This window comes from Pteropus alecto, unplaced genomic scaffold, assembly GCF_000325575.1.
Source record: "Pteropus alecto unplaced genomic scaffold, ASM32557v1 scaffold7, whole genome shotgun sequence".
NCBI lineage: Eukaryota > Metazoa > Chordata > Mammalia > Chiroptera > Pteropodidae > Pteropus > Pteropus alecto.
In genome coordinates, this window is record NW_006494614.1 from 47,758,384 (window position 1) to 47,777,747 (window position 19,364).

Here is a 19,364-nt window from a genome sequence, read left to right on the forward strand (position 1 = left end):
GGCAGGAGCTCAAGAACTCACCCTCCCTGGGCACTGGGCACTGGGGAATGTGCAGGCACATGCTGGCCGGAATCTCCAGCTTGTGCTGCTGGCAGGGGAAAGTTCTATAAACGTGTCAATAGGAAATACCAGGGAGTGACAAGTGCTGAGGGGACACAATGCTGGGAGATGGGGTACAGGATGACCGCAGAGCTCCATTTAGAGTGTGTGATCAGAGCTGTCACATGAAGGAGGCTAAGACCTGCAATATAAGAAGGGACCAGGTCTGGGTGTTCCAGGTTCAGGGGACGATGAGAGCAAAGGCTCTGCGGTGGGAAGAGGCTCAGTGTATTTTAAAGAACGATGAGAAAGCCCTGAGTAGGTGGCTTGGTGGCAGAAGGTGGCAGGAGGGATGAAGCTGAGGGGTCAGACAGAGCCGGGCCTTAAGAGGTAGCATGAAAGAGTTTGGGTTTGAGCCTCAGAGATGTAGGAAGCCCCACATGGTTAAATAGGAAAGTTTCATATTGATTGTGTTTGTGTTTTCTTTAAAAGATTACTTTGGCTGCTAGTGGAGATGAATGGAAGGACTCAGTGGATGAAGAAAAAGGGCCAGGAGCCCCTGCAGTGGCCAGGAGAGAGGTGTGGAGCTAGAGAAGCCCGCAGACTGGGGGTGTGATGGAGGCAGAGCTCCAGGATTGCTGAGGATTCCCGGACAGCGTCCAGCTTTCTGAGTAAGAACTCTGGAGGAGGGCCCGGCTGCCAGGTGGACCAAGGGGGTCTGAGATGCCATGAAGTCTCCAAAGAGAATCGCTGAGAGGGCAGTGTGAGCTGCATGGTCCTGGAGCTCAGAGGGGTGGTGGGGGCCCAAGGCCTACAAGGGGTGTGTCAGCATCTGGATAGGACATCCCAGGGAGGAACCATCTGCCACCCCAGCATTTAAGGGTTATGGAGAAGAGAGGAACCAGAGGAGGACGAGTTGGAGAGGAGGGAACATGGCCAGGTGCCGAGGACGCTGATGAGAGCCCATTTCTAGGAAGCGGGAGGGCAGAGGAGAAATGCTGCTGGAGTCAGGTTGAGAACTAAAACTCCCCACGGATCCAGTGACATGGGCAGAGGTCACGGGTGACCTTCACAGAGCTTTCTAGGTGGATGGGTTGGAAGTCAGACTGCGGGGGCTGGGCAGGGAGTGGGAGGTGAGGAAGTGAAGTCAGCGTCAGCAGACAGGCCTTCTGAGAAGTGTAGCTCCGAGTGGAGGTGAGAAGTGGGGTGGGCAGCAGAGGGCTGTGACGTCAGAGGACGGCTTGCTCTTTGAGGGGCTGGCTGGAGTACAGGACTTTGATGGATGGGGAAAGGGAACAAACGGCCACAGCTGCTCTCCCGGGGATAGGTGAGCCAAGGCTGCTGTGGCACGTGGGAAGGCCCAGAGAGGAGAGGGACCTGCCCAAAGTCACACAGACAGTCCATGCCCCGGACCTAAGCCCCATCCTCATACCACTCTGCCACCCCAGCAAGCCATCACACAAAGACTGTCTGCAGAGGCGAAGGACCCTGGGCTGTGCGGCGGCCTTTCTGTGAACACAGGCTGGTTCCGCACCCAGGAGGCTGGCCTGTCCTTAAGGAGGAGGACATCTGTGTGTTCTGTACCCCGGCAGCTTCTCTGTATGCCAGTGCGTGCCCATCTCCACCCTGGTCCCCTCCCACACTGCCTATTGGGGAAGGGCACTAAGAGATGAATGAAGGCAGTTTTTGCCCTCTGGCACTGCTCTGCCTTGAGTTACCGGGGGTCCTGAGGCCTTGGGGTACCCTGACAGCAGGGTGGAAAGGAAATAGCTGCTGCTACCTGCTCCCTGCCAGTCACCCCTGTCCATGCCAGTTCATCCACACAGCTCGGGCTGCTCTAGCACCGGTCCTTTCCTAGGAAGCCCATGTGTGCCCTATGTATTTCTCATCTTTGAGAGATGGGAGGCGGCAACCATGGGCAGAGGGCCATCCTAGAATAGCTGAGAGGAGTCGGTGGGGAGTTCTGATAAAGGAAAAACTCTGGGCAGGGAGCTCTGCTGTGGTCATGTTGTGGGACCCCGGGTGGGCTCTGCCCATCCCCAAGCTCAACCTCCCCACTGGTGAAATGACCCGTGGGCCCCTCTGGTCCCTGGAACCTTCTTATTTCTAGGAAACTATAGTTCTCGGCAATTGGCAACACCTATGTCCCTTGCCCTTCGACCTCTGCAGAAATAGTCTGAATGGTGACAAATGCCCAATAATATCTATCAATGCATTAGCTGTAAGCTGCTCAAAATGGGAAGATTCTACATGCTCAGCAATGGGGCAAAGGTTGAGCTAATCATGGCACACACAAATGTTATCATCCTGATGCTGTCACTATGAGTGTGTTTAGAAAGCTCTCTGAACAATATGGAAGGCGCTTGGGATGTCGAGCTGAGAGCACAGATCAGAATGAGAAGTTATCGAGGCAGCATGATCTCATCCACAACGAATGCATCAGAAACAGGCTGGCAGGAACTGTGCTACAGTGCTAATGGTAGCTGTCTCTCAGGGTTGGAAAAATGGTGATTATTTAATTGTTAAAGAATTCTGTATTTTCTAAGTATCCCACACTAGGCAGATAAGACTTTTATAATCAGAAAAATAACAAATATCAAATTTCGAACAGAAGATGCCAAGCTTCTGGAGAAATCCCTCTTACTCACCCAGGTTTGATGTCCAGAGGTGTGGGGAGGGGTCTGGGGAAGCCTGCTTTCACTACCAGCCAATAGGTCTCCTCCGTGCCCTTCCCCTGGAAGAGACAGGAAAGGAGATTGAGCGATCTTCACAAGCATAGAGCAAGGCAGAGGCACGCAATTCCAGCAGTCAGTGGAGAGCAGCCTAGAGCCTGGAGAAGAGCTGTATGGGTCCAAATCCCGGCTTTGTCACTTGCTAGCTGTGTGACTTTGGCCAGCTTACTTCACCTTTCTGTACCTCAGTTTCCCCAATACCTCATAGAGTTGTGGTGAGGATTAAATGAGTTAATATTTATCTGTCAGAGAAATAAATAATAAATCATGAATTTTATGACCAGCAGATCTGGAATGCTAAGATGCCAGGATTCTATGATCTATGATTCTACCCAACTATCGAGGGACCTGGTGGCCTCCCCTGGGATGGGGGTACAGCTGCCTGAAGGTTAGGAGGGGCTAGGGTCAGGGCTGGCTGATCTAGAGGTTCCATACTCACCCTGGGACAGGAATGGATGTTGCCCCTTGGGGCCTCCACACCAGCCTGAAGAACCTGAGGTTGGCCTGCTGTCCTCCCCACTCCCACTCTGCATCACTTTCTGTCATCAGAGTGTCTCTGTTCCTCAGGACACCCAGTGCCCACTCCCTCAAACAAGATACACCTGCCCTGACTTACTTCAGCTCACTCTTCCATAACCTCAGGCTCCAGAGCAAAGGATTCCATATCACTGGCCCTCATAGACTCTGTGACCGTGGACAAGTCACTGCCCCTCCCTGAATGTACCCTCCTGCTCTGGTATTTCACAGCATAATGAAGCGAGTCCCCCGGAGCACCCAATTTCTGAGGCCCAGTCTCAGCCCTGGGCCTTTAACTGGCTAGGCTGCCCCCATCTCCCAACCAGGCCTGACTCTAGCTGAGGAATTGGGGGAAGGAGAAGAGATGGGGTAGGAAGAAAAATCATTCATAGGTATACAGTTCCATTTAATGAACATTAACATTAATAAAAAGAATGCAGAGGTTACAGAGTCGTCTCTGCCTTTGCGGTGCTCAGGGGCAAATACAACTCAATACCACATCTACAACAGCAGAAGGCTGGTCTTGGGACTGGTGGGTGGGGAGAAGGCATGATAGTTACTGCTGGGGAAAGGAAGAAGAGGGTTCTTGGGTCAGGCAGATTTCAGTGAGAGCTGATGTTTGTGTTAGGGTTCTGAGGGATGAGTAGGAGCCCAACGGTACTATGGAGAAAGCACAGGCTTTGGAGCAACCAGACCTGGGATATAAGCTGTGAGACTCTGGACAAGTTGCTTGAATTTCCTCAACTATAATGGGGGCATTGATCCCCCTTTCATTATTGCTGTGAGTAATTAGTACGTTAATACATGTTGTGCACCAGCATGCTACCCGGGTAGATCATCAATAGAAGTAACGTCTCTGCCCTGGCCCTTCACATGAGAAGCCAGTGAAGGAATGGCTCCAGGGAGAAATGTTTCCTTAGAATTTGGAGAGTGGAGAACATGTAAAGGTGATCAGCTCCATCCCTAGCTCCAAGCGGACATTTCCTATATGCCCACGGAAACTAGGCCTTTGGGGACTTTTCCCACCAATCCAAGAAAAGAAAGTCTCTCACCTTTAGCTCAGTCTGGCCTCTGATGTCAATTTTGTAGCCTTTATCCAGGCTGAGCAGTGTCTGGACAGTGCTTCTGCTGAGATGAATTCTGTATGCTGAGAAGAAAGGTAATGTCAACACCTTAAGTGCCCCAGTTCTAGCCAGTAACACACACAATTCTGATTCATGTGATACTCTTTTCCTGTTTCTCTTGCTCTTTTAGTAGGTAGTTCGTCACTAAAATAGAAGCCTCAAGGAAAAGCACATTACATAGATTGAGTGTTAAGAGGAACTCAAGATGAAGTCAGAACCTCTAGGAACATAATTACCACTTGGAGGGAAGTCTGTGACAGCTGAGTCAGAGCAGACAAACAGTTTTTTTTTTTTTTTAAAGGCAGGACACCCCAATCGGGCCACCATGTCTAGTAGTGCAGGATGGGCGCTGAACAACCTCATGCAGCACACAAGCTATGCAGCCAGAAGCAGAGGGTCCTAGGACTTCAACTTTTCTGGCTGCTCTAACCAAGCCACACAGTGGCTTCTGCTGCCAGAAAAAAAAAAAAAACCTAAAATGGCATTTTAAAAAATTGAAAGGGGTCTCCTCATTGTAAAACGAGAGAAACCAAGACCTAGACAAAGAGCATTTTGTTGAAGGTCGGGCCACCATGTCTAGTTGTGCAGGATGGGTGCTGAACAACCTCATGCAGCACACGAGCTATGCAGCCAGAAGCAGAGATTCCTAGGACTTCAACTTTTTTGGCTGCTCTAACCAAGCCACACAGTGTCTTCTGCTGCCAGAAAAAAAAAAAAAACCTAAAATGGCATTTTAAAAAATTGAAAGGGGTCTCCTCATTGTAAAACGAGAGAAACCGAGACCTAGACAAAGAGCATTTTGTTGAAGGACACTAAGCAAACCAGTTGCAGTCAGGGCTAGGACCCAGGTTTCCTGCCTCTTGAATCATTGTTTTCTCTGCTAATTCTCTTATGAGATCGTCACAAAATCAAGGAAAGTTAAAAGAACCAATGACATACTTCATCTCACTATAGTTACTTTACTGTACGCTGCCACCAGGTGGTGATTTGGTTCCTAAGCACTGTTTCAAATAGCCAGGCTGCAGGAGTCATTGAGAAAGAGAATCCTTTCCTGGGCAGGATAGAAATAGGAGACACTCACGTAGCCCTGTGGACTCCATCCGGGATGCAGTGTTAACAGTGTCCCCAAAGAGGCAGTAGCGAGGCATGGTGAGACCCACGACCCCCGCCACGCAGGGCCCTGAAACCGAAACGGGTCCAGTGAGCTCCAGCAGGTTCTGGACCACAGAGAAGTTCCTATGACAGTCTTGCCCTTCCCTACTCCCACTGCCAGGCCCACTCCACATCCTGGGCTCAAGCTGGGGCAGGGGGGTGGGGGTGGGGTGAGAATGAAGCTATCTGGAGCCTCCAACAACACCCAAAGAGGAGATGACATCTGTGCCAGGCTCTGGGCTGAAGGTACGGGGACACAGATAAATCGAAACCAGTCTCTGCTCTTGGGGGAGAGGGGAGACGTGTAAACTGTGATCAATGCTGTGAAAAGGGAAGCACCAGGGCTGTGCCAACCCAGAAAGAGAACCTAAACCCAGCTCAGAGGACTTCCTGGAGGAGGAAGTGCATGAGCTGTGTCTTGAAGAATGAGAGAATGAGTAGGCAGAGAAAGCAGGTGCCAAGGCACAGAAGCAGAGAGCCCATGTGTTTCTGGGAAACTGCAAGCAGCTGAGTTTGGGTGGAGGGCCAAGCGGGGAGTGTTGGGAGATGAGGTTGAAGAGATTACCAAGGGCCTTGGTGACTAGGAGGGCAGAGCGTTTGGACTTCATCCTGCAGGAAAACCATGGAGAGAGAGAGAAGTAGGGCCATGAGAAGAATATATCAGAGACCTTGAGGTCTCTCCCAGACCCATCCCAACAAACATTTAGTTTGCATGACCACAGAAGATCTCTGTCCTGTCTCTTCCATCAAACTATCAGTATCTCAGCATGAACTTGGATGCCCTTGACAGATGCTGAGACCAAAACAAAGATATGTGAATCTGAGCATCACAGATTCTGGGAGTTATAATATCTTAGAACCTTAAAATATTAGAAGAAAATGAGAAATGTAAAAAAAATCAATCATAGAGTTTTAGGACCTCTGAATTCCAGAAGCACATCAATGGGGTGGCCTCAGCCAATGCTGCAGGCAGGGTTGGGAGACTGGTCTAGCTCATCGCCCCGCAGCCCCCAGCCCATACCTGAGTGCAGGCCGGCCCTGACGCGAATGGGCACGTTGGGCGCATGCCTCATCCGAAAGCCCCGCACAGAGCTGAGGATGTCCAGGGCCATGTTGGCAATCTCTGCTGCGTGCCGGCTCCCGTTGCGCCGGGGCAGCCCCGATGCCACCATGTAGGCGTCCCCAATGGTCTCCACCTAGAAATCATAGCCTTTACACTCCAGCATGAAAACACGCCCTCCCTGGTCTGCCCCACATCCCGCACAAAGCCACTTCTGGGGGGCCCCTGTCGACCCCTCTAGTCTCTGGCCCACAGGGCCATCTCTGCCATTTTAGATCTGCAACTTTTAGATCACTTTTGTCTGAACACAGGCGGCCATGCCTGTCCTATCTCCTCTGATCCCAAGCCATGAGCTCCTTGGTGGCAGACCCCGGTGTCCCATCTGCACAATGTCACAGTGCCAAGTTAGGGCTTCATCTGGAGAAGAGCATGTACATAATGAATATACACCATTTCCAAACCCCACTGGCCTTCAAATGTGTGCTGAAAAAAAATGTAGATTTTGGAATCAGATAGATGTGGGTTCAAACCCTGGCTCTGCCATTTACCTTGGGCAGACAACTTCACCTGTGTGAGCCTGTTTCCTCTTATGTGGAATGCATATTAAAGATAAAGTATTTAAAGAACAAGGCTCATCATAGATGCTCGATAAACAAAGACTTCTGTCTCCATCATCATCATCATCATCATCATCATCATCACCATCTCCTTGGCTAGTGACTTTGGAGAAGATAGAATCACGGAATCTCCGAATTGGAAGGGACTTTAAAGGCCACCCACCCACCTCACCAGCTACAGTGGCTGTCCTGGCCTACTCATGTCTCTTAATAGGAAGGTCCCTCCTTCTTGAGGTGGCCACTTCTCCCTTTAGGTAACCCTGATTTTCAAAAGTTGAGTTGAATTGAAACCTGTCTCTCATTCGATGGTTTTAGCTGTACTTCTTGAATTCAATTCGTAAACCTTTCCTAAGCACCTTCTCTCTTCCAAAGGCCTTGTTCCAGGTGCTAGGGATACAGATGTATACCGTGGCCTTCCCCTGCTACAGGCCAGGCCAATCAAGGTAAATATAGCACTCCTCCCTCCTGCGTCTTCCCCTTTGCAGGCTAACAAGCTTGGTTCCCACATTCCTGCAGCTGGCACATGCTGGCACCACTTGTGCCAGGGAGCATAGCCATCCCTGGCCAGGCACTTCCACTCTCCCTTAGCACCTGGTGGACAATAATATTAGTGATAATGTTATCCCTGCCCACAGGGTGCTGCAATTCAATATACAACATTAGCTGTGGATTGTGTCCTCCTACCTGTGTCTCCCAAATCTCTCCCTCACCCAGGCTATCTCTACCTGGACAGCAAGAAGTAATCTGCCCTAATCATGCCATATTCTGCTCAGATACTTAAATTTACTCATACTCTCCATGGCCAATGGCTTAAAATTCACGCCCCACATCCTAGCAATCAGGGACTCCCATGATTTGCAGAATTCCTTGACTTATTCTTAACAGTTAGCTGCTCCTGGTTCCCCACGCTTCAGCCTAACAAGAACCTTTCTACTCTCCGTAGAGACACAGGGCACTTGCTCTCTTCCAGGCCCTGATCACCCGTTCCCTCTGCCTGAAATGCTCTCCTCAAATCCCTATCTGTTGAGACCTGAGCCCTCCATCAGCCCAGCTCACACTTGATCGAGTCCATAAAATCTTCCCAGTTACCAGCTGGGGAAAAGATTTTTACCCCTTTGGGGCTGTGACCTCCTTCTCCTTCCCTGTCACGTGTGGTTGTCCCCCCAGCATTTGTGGTCTGGCAGTGAATGTGGCAGGTTGGGGGTAGGGTTACCCCCAACTATGTACATTTCCACAGATGAGAGAAACTTCATACCCCGCACCCTAGAAAGAAAAAATATGAGTGAACCCTGGCTTTCCCTCTGCCCACCTCTTTCTTCCACACAGGAGGAAGAAGGCCTTATTTGATTGACAAAATTAGAAGAAGGTAAGATTAGGTGCTTAAGTGTTTGTATAGCAATTATTATGTGTCAGACACTGTTCCAAATCCTTTACAAATATTGTACATTAGATCTTCACAAGAATTCTGTGAAATAGGTATTATTACTATTGCCATTTTGCAGATGGAAACTGGGCCAGAGAGGTTAAGTCATTCACCAACATCCCACATCACAGATTTGAACTTGGTCAGCTCAGCTCCAGAGCTCATGTGCTATGCTGCCTCTTGATGCATTTGGCCTGACCCTTTCTCCCTCTCTGCCTGCTGTGTGGAATTTCCCTCTGATCCTGCCTCTTTCTCTCTCTCTTTTGGGGAGGCGGGATCTGCCTGCTGTGTGGAATTTCCCTCTGATCCTGCCCTGCACATGGTTAGCTCGTGCATCTGAGCTGAATCCTGCCTCACAGAAGCAGCCCAGGAGACCTGTTGCTTGCTTGTCCCACCGCTGGCCCACCAGGTATGCAGCTGTGAGTCAGGGGCAGGGCACCTATTCTAGGGACCCAGTGCTGCCTCAGATGGGTGACCCAAGGTCCAGACTAGGAAAGAGGAGCAGTAGAAATATCCATGGTGGCCACACATTCAGGCCACATTCTCCAAACTGCTAAACCTGACCTCTATCCCTCCACCTGCCAGCAGGCTAAACTGGAGGGGACAGTGTGGTATAATCAGTAATCACCTGTACAACCCCAGTGACAGAGACCAGTCACAGGCTCTGCTCTCTAGGAGCCCAGACTCGTAAAGATGATCTCTAAAGACTTAGATCTTAGATCATGGCTGCAAGTAAGGGCCATGGCTTCTTGTACACAGGTGTGGTCCTTTTGCGGATGGGAGAACACGGCCAGGGGAGAGGTAAAAGAAAAGGTTTCCATGTGAATTTTAACTCCACCACTGGCTTACTGTGTGACCTTGGGCAAGTCACTTACCTCTCTGAGCCTGTGCGGTAGGGATAGTGATCCATCCCTCTGAGGAGCACTGCAAAGTTTAAATGAGATACCCAGTGACAATCCCTAGACTGGGTCAGCACTCTTTAGATGCTTAACTAATGCTTCCTAGCCCTAGTCTGTGCTTTCTGGGAGGGGCCTCAGCACCCACGCCTGCAGTGCTACATCGTATTGGTGAATGAATGAACGATAGCACTTTCTTTCACATTGCTTACTTTGCAGAATGATTCTAAGCCATAAACACTTTTCATCTCTGTTTACAAATGGGAGCCTAAGGCTCAGAGTGGTGAAGTGATTTGTCCATGGTTGCTCGGCAGTACGGCCAGGGCCAGATTCAACCCCGGGGCAGCCCACATGGGCTCTGCTCTAGAGTTCTGTCCATAAAAATGCTCACTCCACGCATGCTGGGAGAGAATCGCAGACCCCCGAGGAACCAGGAAATGATTGCCTGGCTGCCTCCCAACTCAGACTGGATTAAAGAGCAGTAACCAGATCCTGCTGGGGACGGAGGGGAAACCAAGGCGGACGGTGTGAGTGATGAGAGACGGGCTCACACATCATGAGGAATGGGCCTCCTGTTTCCCCACATCTGGAGGGGTGTGCGGGCCTTGTTTTATTTCATTTCACTCTGCCAGAAAGATGCAGACCTCTTGGCCAGAGTTCAGAGCAGATCAGAAGGCGTGATTCAGAGCTGGGAGGGACACATGTGTGAGAAAAGATTAGCAGGAGAGGAAGAGACAAGGCCCAGGGCTGACTCAGGACAGATCAAAGCTGCAGGGCTCAGCGAGATGAGACAAGATGAGGAATCTTTTGTGGGGGTCCATGAGGCCAGGGCGGCTCTGGAGGAAAGAGGGAAACTCAGCCAGCATGGGAGACAATGCCTCAGAACCATGGGCCAGGGTAGGAAAGCGGGGTCCTGAACGGGGAACAGGAGGGAAGCTGCACCCTTGGAATGTCGATGGCTCAGGTCTCCATGGGTCAGTGTTGGGCATTGTGATGCAGCGGACAGAGCCAGGTGGTGGTGGATGCTCCAGATGCCTGTTCTGGCTCTGCCACCTACCAGCTGTGTGACCTTGGGTAAGTCACTTCTACTCTGTGCCTTGATGAGCTCCTGAGAGCCCACCATGTGTTAGACATTGCCAGGCACTGGGGACAGAGTGGTTTAGGTTGGAACCATAACATGTGTCTGTGTTGTCCACAGGTAATTATGAGAGCATCACACAGGAGCTCTTAACCATGCCTGCAAGGGCAAGGAAACTAACCTTAGACTAGAAGGATGACAAGGAGGGAGCCAGGTAAAGAAGAGGAAAAGCAGTGTTCCAGGATGAGAGAACAGCAAGTACAAAGGCCTAGTGGCTAGAGAAAGCAAAGCATGTGTGAGGAATATATAGAGGTCTGCATAGGTGGAGGGCCAGAGAAGCAGCCAGGGAGGTAGGCAGGGCCAGCTTCTGGAGAGCCTTGTGGGCCACTATGACCCTGTGGCTTTATCTTCAGGACATCCAAATCACAGGGATGGTGAGACCCACCTGAAGAGGGGTCTTAGGACCAGAATGCCCAAGTTCAAATTTTAGCATCATATCCCACTGGGAATATGTAACTAGACAAGCCACTTAGTTACCTCGGTTTCCTCATCTATAAATTAGGAGTACCAGTACCTACCTCACAGATTGTTATGATTATTAAGTGGATTAATACATGTCAAGTGCTTAAACTAGTGCCCAGTATCCAGTAAGCACTCAATAAGTACTGATTATTGTTGTTGGGATACTGTACCTAATGCTATCAGCAGATTGCCTGGCATCTCAAACAGTTTTCTCCTCTGAAACTTCCTGTCTAGGCAACCTTCCTACTCTGACTTCATCCTCAGGGTCTGGCCTTTCCCTATCCCTGCATCCTTGGAGAGCTGTGGCTGGAAGGGGGATGGCTGGTCACAAATGAAGGCTAAGGCCAGTGGATCCTGAGTGTGGCCATTTCCTGGGACCAGCCTCCCACCTCCATCTTCACCATGTCTGAAGCTGACTCAAGACCCCCAGTAAATGGATCAGAATAAGGGGCAGGCTTGAGGTGAGAAGATCCCCACGGCAGGCTCAGAGGGAAATGGTTTACACAGCACTTCTGCAAGGCGGATAGAATCCTCCCATTGTCTGTGAATCCCCTCTCTGAGACTGGGGTTGTTATTTTTGTTTTATAGATAAAGGAACAGAGAAGGGAAGTGATTTGCCCAAAGTCACACAGAAGCTGGATGCCAGGCTGGGACTCAAAGCCAGGATCAAGAGGTGCAAAGGGACTAGGTCACAGATGGTCTCAACAGCTCTGCCAAGGCCCCTGCTGCCTCTTCAGTGCCCCCGTCCACCCACTCACTCTCACCACTGGCCCACTTCACACAGAGCCATCACAACTCATTCAGCATTCCTCACAATCACCAGCCCACCCTCTCAAGCCTTAGGCGTTAGTACACATTATCCCAGTGCTTACCTAAAGCCGCCAGACTGGACAATACTAGGAAGACAGCACCTCCTCCAAGAAGTCTTCCTTGTTCTTTACTCTGCACATCTACCCCTGGCTGGATCGAGGGTCCTCTCAGCCTTCTCTACCTCCCCTGATCATCACTTTGACTGTGAGTTGCCTTCATCTTTTACCTATAGCACCAAGAGCTCCCTGAGAGCAGGCACAGGAGCTGCCTCATCTGGTTTCCCTTGTCCAGCTGGCCCGCTGGAGGCTGAAAGATCATGTGGACCAGAACTGAGTTGTTTCAGCGAAGGCTCCAGAGATGGGAGAGAGCTCAGCCAGGAACAGCAGTGCTTCCTTTCTCACCCACAGCTGACCACAGATGTATGCATGAGTCCAGCTGAGTCCAGAGAACTTTCCAGTTCAACTATAGGTTTGCGAGCAATAATAAAAACTTATCGTTTCACACTCCTGGATTTGGGGATTATTTGTTACACAACAATAGCTACCTGATAGAAACACATGAATAAATGACTGGAAATAAATGTATGACAAACATAGTGGTAAAGGAAGGAGGGAGGGAATGCCAGCCTCCTGGTACTCTCACCTTATACACGTCGTGGCTGCCCAGAATAGCATCGAACAGTGTATAGAGGTCGTTGAGCAAGCCCACTACCTCCATGGGCTCACTCAGAGCTGAGATGGTAGTAAAACCCACAATGTCACTGAAGTAAATGGTAACCTGGTCAAAGTACTCCGGCTCCACAGTCACCCCCATTTTCAGAGCTTTGGCTACAGACCTGGAGAGATGGGAAAGGTCAGAGTCACAAGGTAGGAGGAACCCCTTTCCACAGTTTGCAGATAAGGGAGAGTTATTTGGGGGAAATCCTGGGTTGAGGGTCAGGGGATCTGGGACAGGCCTGCTGGTGTGCTGGCCTGCGGGTTATACCTGTCCCTCTCTGGACATTATTACTTCCTCTGAAGTGAGATGGGGGACATTATACCCTCTCCTTGGCACCCACGGGAGTGAAGTAGGAGAAATTCAATTCTCGTGTGCCCAGCACAGTGTCTAAAGCATATAAAGGCTTTAGGAAAATATGTTAGGTAAGTAAACAATGAATGAATCAAATGAACTCATGGAACCCAGATTTACTGAGCACCTACTACATCCAGGGCCCATGCTTAGAGCTACTGAGGCTAGAGACACAATCGAGTCCTAAGGGGCCACTCACAGAGGGAGCATCTGAGAGAGCAGCTTTTCCGTCTTCTGCCTCTCTAGCTCCAGTTCCTCAGTTCGCTCCTGAATCAAGTCCTCCAGGTTCTGGGAATACTTCTCCAACATCCGCAGCATAGAGTCGGCAACACTGGTTTTCTTGCCTTGGTTGATGCTTTTGAACTGAAGATGTAACAAAAATCCAAACTCATCCATGCAAGTCAGCACATTCAGCCTGCGGCTTAGGAGTCTAGGCTACAGGAATGAACCAGACCCAGTCCTTGCCTGGAGGAGCTGGGTTATTGGGGACTGGGTATGTAATAGATGAGATGGCAGCTCTGACAAGGGAAAGCACAGAAAACTGGGAAGAAGAATGGGTTAGTTCTGTGTGGGGTGAGCAAAGAGAACTTTAAAAAAGAGCCTGAGTCCAGTACAGCATTATTGCTAAGGAACACTAACCCGACTGCATCGATTCTCACAACCACACTGTGGAAAGGCATTCTTTGCTCCTCTCAAAGATGGATGGATGGATGGATGGATGGATGGATCAGTCACTAGGTAATAGATGGATGGGTGGATATGGATTGATGGATGGATGGATGAATAAGTAGATGGATAGATGGGTGGATAGACAGGTAGAAAGAATATGTGTAGATTACATAATAATGTATTTCTACCTCTCTATTTCTCCCTGTATTCCAAAAACAAATTTTAAGTAGTAAGAAAAATAAAGCAATGCCACAAAATAAAATAATACATATATAAGGACATTGAGACCAAAGGAGAGTAAAGGTTTAAAAAAGAAACTAATCTAGAAGTGCAGTCTATTTGCAAAATGCATGCTAGAATGTGGTCACGAGTTCAGATATGAGCTTCCTAGCAACAAAGCAAAGAGGGATATATAGATTACAATACCCATGGCATCATGAGACAATAGACCATTAAACTAGTTGCTCAAAACAAACACAACTACCGCTGGCACTGAGCAGAGAGAATTACCTCTCTTAGGTCTTTGTATGAGGACATCCATGTGTGGTTATAAATCGTACCTTCAATAACTACCTGACAACCTCTCCTTGACAACATTCTGCTGTGGCTGGCTGGAAAGGGGAGGCACAAAGATGTCACCTCAAGCTTGATGCTTTGGCCTTGTGGGAGCCATTAACCAGTTCAGTCAGGCCCACTCACTCCATTGCCCCACAAACTCGTACAGACTTGCCTCACCCCTCCCGCTGCAGTCCCCAAGGCAGGCCTGGGGCCCCAGCCCTCCTCACATCTTCCACTCTCTCTGCAGGGAACCAGTGTGGCTCCACAGCCACAAATGGCCTTTCTGCTCTGGTGCCAGGAGGCCCAGTACAGGTTTGTTCTGCAGAAAGACAAACCCAGGTTTGGACTCTAGTGCCACCTTCCGCTCTCTGAGCTACTTTGAGCAAATCCCCTTACCTCTCTGTGCCTCAGTTTCTCTCCTGTAAAGCCCAAGTGATAACAATGCTTCTTTGGAGGACTATCACAAAGATTAAATGAAACCAGCACAGCATTTAGCACAGGGCTTGGCACTCAGGAACTCAGCCAGTGTCCCTAGTACCTGGAGTTCTGAGAAAGCTTTCCTTAGAGCAGGGTCCCCAATCCTTGGGCTGCATCCTGGTACTGGTCCATAGCCTGTTAGGAACCGGGCTGCACAGCAAGAGGTGAGAGGCAGGCAAGTCAGCAAAGCCTCATCTGTATTTGTAGCCGCTCCCTGGTACTAGCATCACCACCTCAGCTCCACCTCAGATTATCAGGCGTTAGATTCTCATAGGAGCACTTGTCCCTGGTGCCAAAACGGTTGGGGACCACTGCCTCAGAGGAAGGACTTCAGGCTCCACCCTCAGGGATGATGGTATTGGGCCATTGTCCCCTTTTTGCATGGGGTTCTGGACCCCAGGGGTAGCATGGAGCTCCCCCTGGGCAAAGCTAAGTGAACTGATCAGTTATTTCTTGTGAACACCAGGCTCCACTGGAAAGCACTGACCTGGGTGTAGATCTGGTCCAGGCTGGGTCTGTGCTCCGGGGCCTCCTCCCAGCACTGCTCCATCAGCTGGATGCATTCGGGTGGCCCATGGTCAGGGGACACCAGTGGCCGGCACAGGGGAGGGGGCGATGCCACCTTTCTGATGATTTCTACAATAAACATGATGTGGGTGGTGAGCTTGAAGTCCCTAGGAGGGATCATGGGAGGGGGATGTCCTGGGTTCCTGAGAGGGAGGGCAGGTAGGTGTGTAGGGGTACAGGGATCAGGCCTTGAAGCTACTCCTTGGCCCCTGCTCCGGGCCCCAGCGCATCCTGCCCAGTAGACCCAGGATTATTGCTTTCCTGGGTTCACCCCATGGTGTGGCCGAGAAAAGGGTCTAAGGAAAAGGGTCTCAGGTCTCAGGAAAGGGTCTACCTCAGGTATAGCTGGGAAAGTGGGGTTTGAATTCTGGGTCGGCCACCACCTTTCTGTGAGATGGTGAACAAGGCAGTGACTTCTCTGCGCCTCCGTCTCCCCATCCCTGACATGAGCTTAATAAACTGCCTTCCTGAGAGGGGCAGGGAAGGAGGAGGCGATGGATGTTGTTAGATGCCTGGCACCCAGCAGTCTCTCCCCGTCACCCAGACCCTAAAACAACGGTTGCCCTTCTGCTGCCGGTGACGCCCACCTGGCTCTTTTCACCAGCCCTGCCTCTTGGAGACTTTCTGGGGCCAATCCCCTACAAGTGTGAAGCAAAACTATCTGCTTATTATCATCACCATCATTATTTTCCCAAGACAACCAACCCTGCCATGAATCTTCTTGTCCCCACTTCATATGATAAAGGCCACCAAAGTCGAGGTCAGATAGATTAGTGTTTTCGTTCTGGCTCTGCCATTTGCTATCACTCTGTGCCTCTGTCTCCCCACCTAACAGCGGCTGGAAATGACTCTCATCTCAGGAGTCTGTGGGGGAGCCAGGGGTGCTGAGAGATTCACAAAGACACTGGGAGGAAGAAGGGCTGGGTCTCAAGCTCAGGCTTTCAGCAGAGTAGGATGGAGATTATCCATTTACCTTCTGCACAAGTCATATCACCTCTCTGAGCCTCAGTTTCTTCATTGATGAAAGGGGCGTAATAATAGCACAGACCTCATAGGGCTGTTATGAGGCATCTCTTCCGAGGAGGGCTGGAATCCCCCTCTCCTGAATGAGGAGGTGGGCGTGCTTGGAGCCAATGAGGAGAAGATTCTTTCTGGATTTTAATCTCCTCCCCATCTCTTCGTTGGCCTCCTTGTCATGGGTAGTGCCTGTGTCACTGTCCCATTTTACAGACAGGGTAACTGAGGTTCCTGGGGGTGAAGTAGGTCACCCACAGCCACAGGGCTGCTAGAAAGCAAAATCTAGAACTGAGCCAGATCAGCTCCTGACCTGCAGGATTTCCTCCACCCAGAGGTTCGCAGCCTACAGGCGTCAGACCTGAGGGCCCCGAGTAAAGGGTCTGAAAGCTGTATGAGCTCAAAGGAGTGTGAGCAGATGGAACTAATAACACACTGTGCACATACTTTTTCAAAAGTATTCAGATGGTGTTGTGATGAATAAAATACTATTTCAAAGTGTGCTGATTTTAGAGCAGATTTTGTCTTTGGGTATTTTCTCAAAGTCAAATAGTAGCATGTGAGGCTCCAATCTTTGTTGACATTGAAATGGAGTTCTCATATGCGAACATGCTGGGAACCACTGGCCCAGGCCAGGCGGGGCCTTGTGTTCCCCCACTGTGCCAGGCCCGCTATCCACACCCCGTGCATTACAGTGATTGATGGGCCTTGATGTCAGCTGAGGGAGGAGGCTGTACATCCAGCTCCATGGGGAAGATGCTCCTTGGGTGACACCAAGAGATATTAGAGCGAGAGCACTAAGCTTGCATCAGGGGACTTTTCTCCAAATCCCAGACCCCCTGCTTCCCACTGTGAAGTCCCTTCTTCTCTCTGAGCCCCTGAAAAGAGTACATTTACCCAACTCACAGGGTGATGCAATGGAGTAATGCATATGAAAGCTGGGGGAACCGCAAGATGTTATTTCTAACAGGATCTGCTTCTAAGCAGGAGAGTCAGGAGAGAACTCGAGATCCCATTCGCACAACCCTAAAACCACTGAGGTAGATATTTATTGGGTGCCCATCATGAGCCAGGCACTTAGTCTAAAGCATTTCACTGAATCCTCACAATTACTCTGGGAGCCAGGCATGATGGTCCTCATTTTAAAGATGAGGAAACTGAGGATCAGAGCACTAAAAGGATTTACTCAAAGTCATGAGGTGAATTGGTATAGAGCTGGGGTTAGGTGTCCCCCAGCACCTATGCTCTTAACATTGTTCTTCCTGAGACCAGGGAAAGCAGCCCAGGAAGTAGTAGGCTGTGGTCTGACAGCCTGACCCAAGGGGTGGCCATGGGGTTCCAAGCTTGGTCCCTGCACCTAAAGCCAGCTGGGGCCCCAGCCTGAAGGGGCATGCACTGGCGGCATGGTTTGCAGGCCCCATTTGGTTGGTCTTCCCTCTCTCAGTGGGCAGATGGTGGGGGTAGACAGTTGAGTAGTGCTGAACAAATGGCCTGAAAATCCTACCTCCTTCTCACTCCTCCACCTCATAAATTTGGGCCTAGAATGCTCATTATTCACTGTGCTGTGCTTTGATGGAGAAAGGAAATGGGCTAGGCCTCCCCATGAGTTAAAAATTATCTCCTAGGGGTGCGAGGGGATGATGGGTTGGGTTCCCCCACTGCCCTGCACTGTGGGCTGATGACAGGGTACCTGTGGGGACAGGTCCCTGGAACTGAACAGAGGCAGGAGGGGCACACCTAGAAGAGCAGCCTGTGGTCCTGGATGCCTTGACAGAAAACACAGAAGGCGAGAAAATGTTTCTGCAAATGGCCCTGGCACTGGGTCAGAAGAGAGAAAATATTTAAGACCAGGAGATGATAGGGAAGGTGTGAGTAATCATCCTGTACTCCCAAAAGCGTGGGAACAGAGATGCTCTTGAAGGAACCCCACCCAGAGAGAGAACCAAACTCCCAATGCTGAGCAACCCGGCCACAACAGATGTGGGTCGGATGTCTGGTACATCTTCGATTCTCATTTTAAAGATGAGAAAACTGAGGCTCAGAGAGGGTAAGCGATTTGTGTAAGGTCACAGAGTAAGTAAGTGATACAACTGGGGAAGAACTGAGGTCTGTATAGACACAGAGGCTGTGCTGGGCAGTGGGGTGGTTAGGGCATAAGCATCTGAACACGTGGCAGTGACACTGGGAGAGGCAGAAAAGGGTTGAGGCTTTCACCCAGAAACCGATATCTTTAGCCCTGAGGTGTTCAGCTGCCATTTTGGCAGAGTTGCTGAAGGCTGCCTGGCTGAAACCAAAGAAACCCAATTTTTGTGGTCAAAACAGACAAGTGTATCTGTGTAGTTATTTTCAGGCCCAGATTTCCTGATGGTCACAGAGTTCCCCGACTATGTGCAGACTCCTACCAGGGACAGGCCAAGGAAGGACGAGGAGGATTCTGTACCTTCTGCTGAGAGCCCTGAAGAACAATAGGGTGGCCCTCGAGTCAGCACCTCCTGCAGGATGATGCCAATGCTGAAGACGTCTCCTTTGAGGGTGCCCTTGCCGGGGTCCCGCAGCAGCTCTGGAGCCGTCCATAGCAGCTCTGCAATCACAGGGCACGTCCACACAACGTCACCCACTGACCACCCAAGGCGGGCCAAGCTAGGCAGGCACTTCGAATGTGTTGTGTCACTGCCCTCTACCCACAGCACCGGGGGAGGTAGGCTCCCGCCCCTTACAGATAAGTGGCCTGTGGCTCAGAGAGGAAACGCCATCATCTTCAGGTCACACCACAGGAGGTGCCAAAAAATGGGAGATCTTCCCCTCTCCTCCTGCCTGAGAACCTACTGGCAGCCCCCTGCCCACCCTGAGCTGACCTTCTGGGACTGGCCGGGGGCGGGGAGCCCGCTGAGTGTCCAGGAGCTCTGCATAACCATGGTCCGTGACCTTTAGCACAAAGCGGCCATCCACCACACAGTTTCGGGACTTGAGGCGGCCATGAGGGAATCGTTGATGGTGCAGATACCGCACGCCCTAGGGTGGACATATGAGGGGCCTCTGGTC

General features: G+C 50.6%; 1 protein-coding gene across 1 annotated transcript in view; it reads right to left on the reverse strand.

The window, feature by feature from the left end:
* The window catches only part of LOC102884807 (olfactory guanylyl cyclase GC-D-like), a 33,627-nt gene that overhangs the window by 1,479 nt on the left and 12,784 nt on the right, over positions 1–19,364 (reverse strand). Inside the window, 9 exon segments of the mRNA XM_006926860.1 lie at positions 2,688–2,773; positions 4,340–4,434; positions 5,493–5,591; positions 6,585–6,759; positions 12,612–12,804; positions 13,237–13,400; positions 15,229–15,377; positions 18,763–18,903; positions 19,178–19,334. Of these exon segments, the coding sequence (XP_006926922.1) occupies positions 2,688–2,773; positions 4,340–4,434; positions 5,493–5,591; positions 6,585–6,759; positions 12,612–12,804; positions 13,237–13,400; positions 15,229–15,377; positions 18,763–18,903; positions 19,178–19,334 (1,259 nt within the window).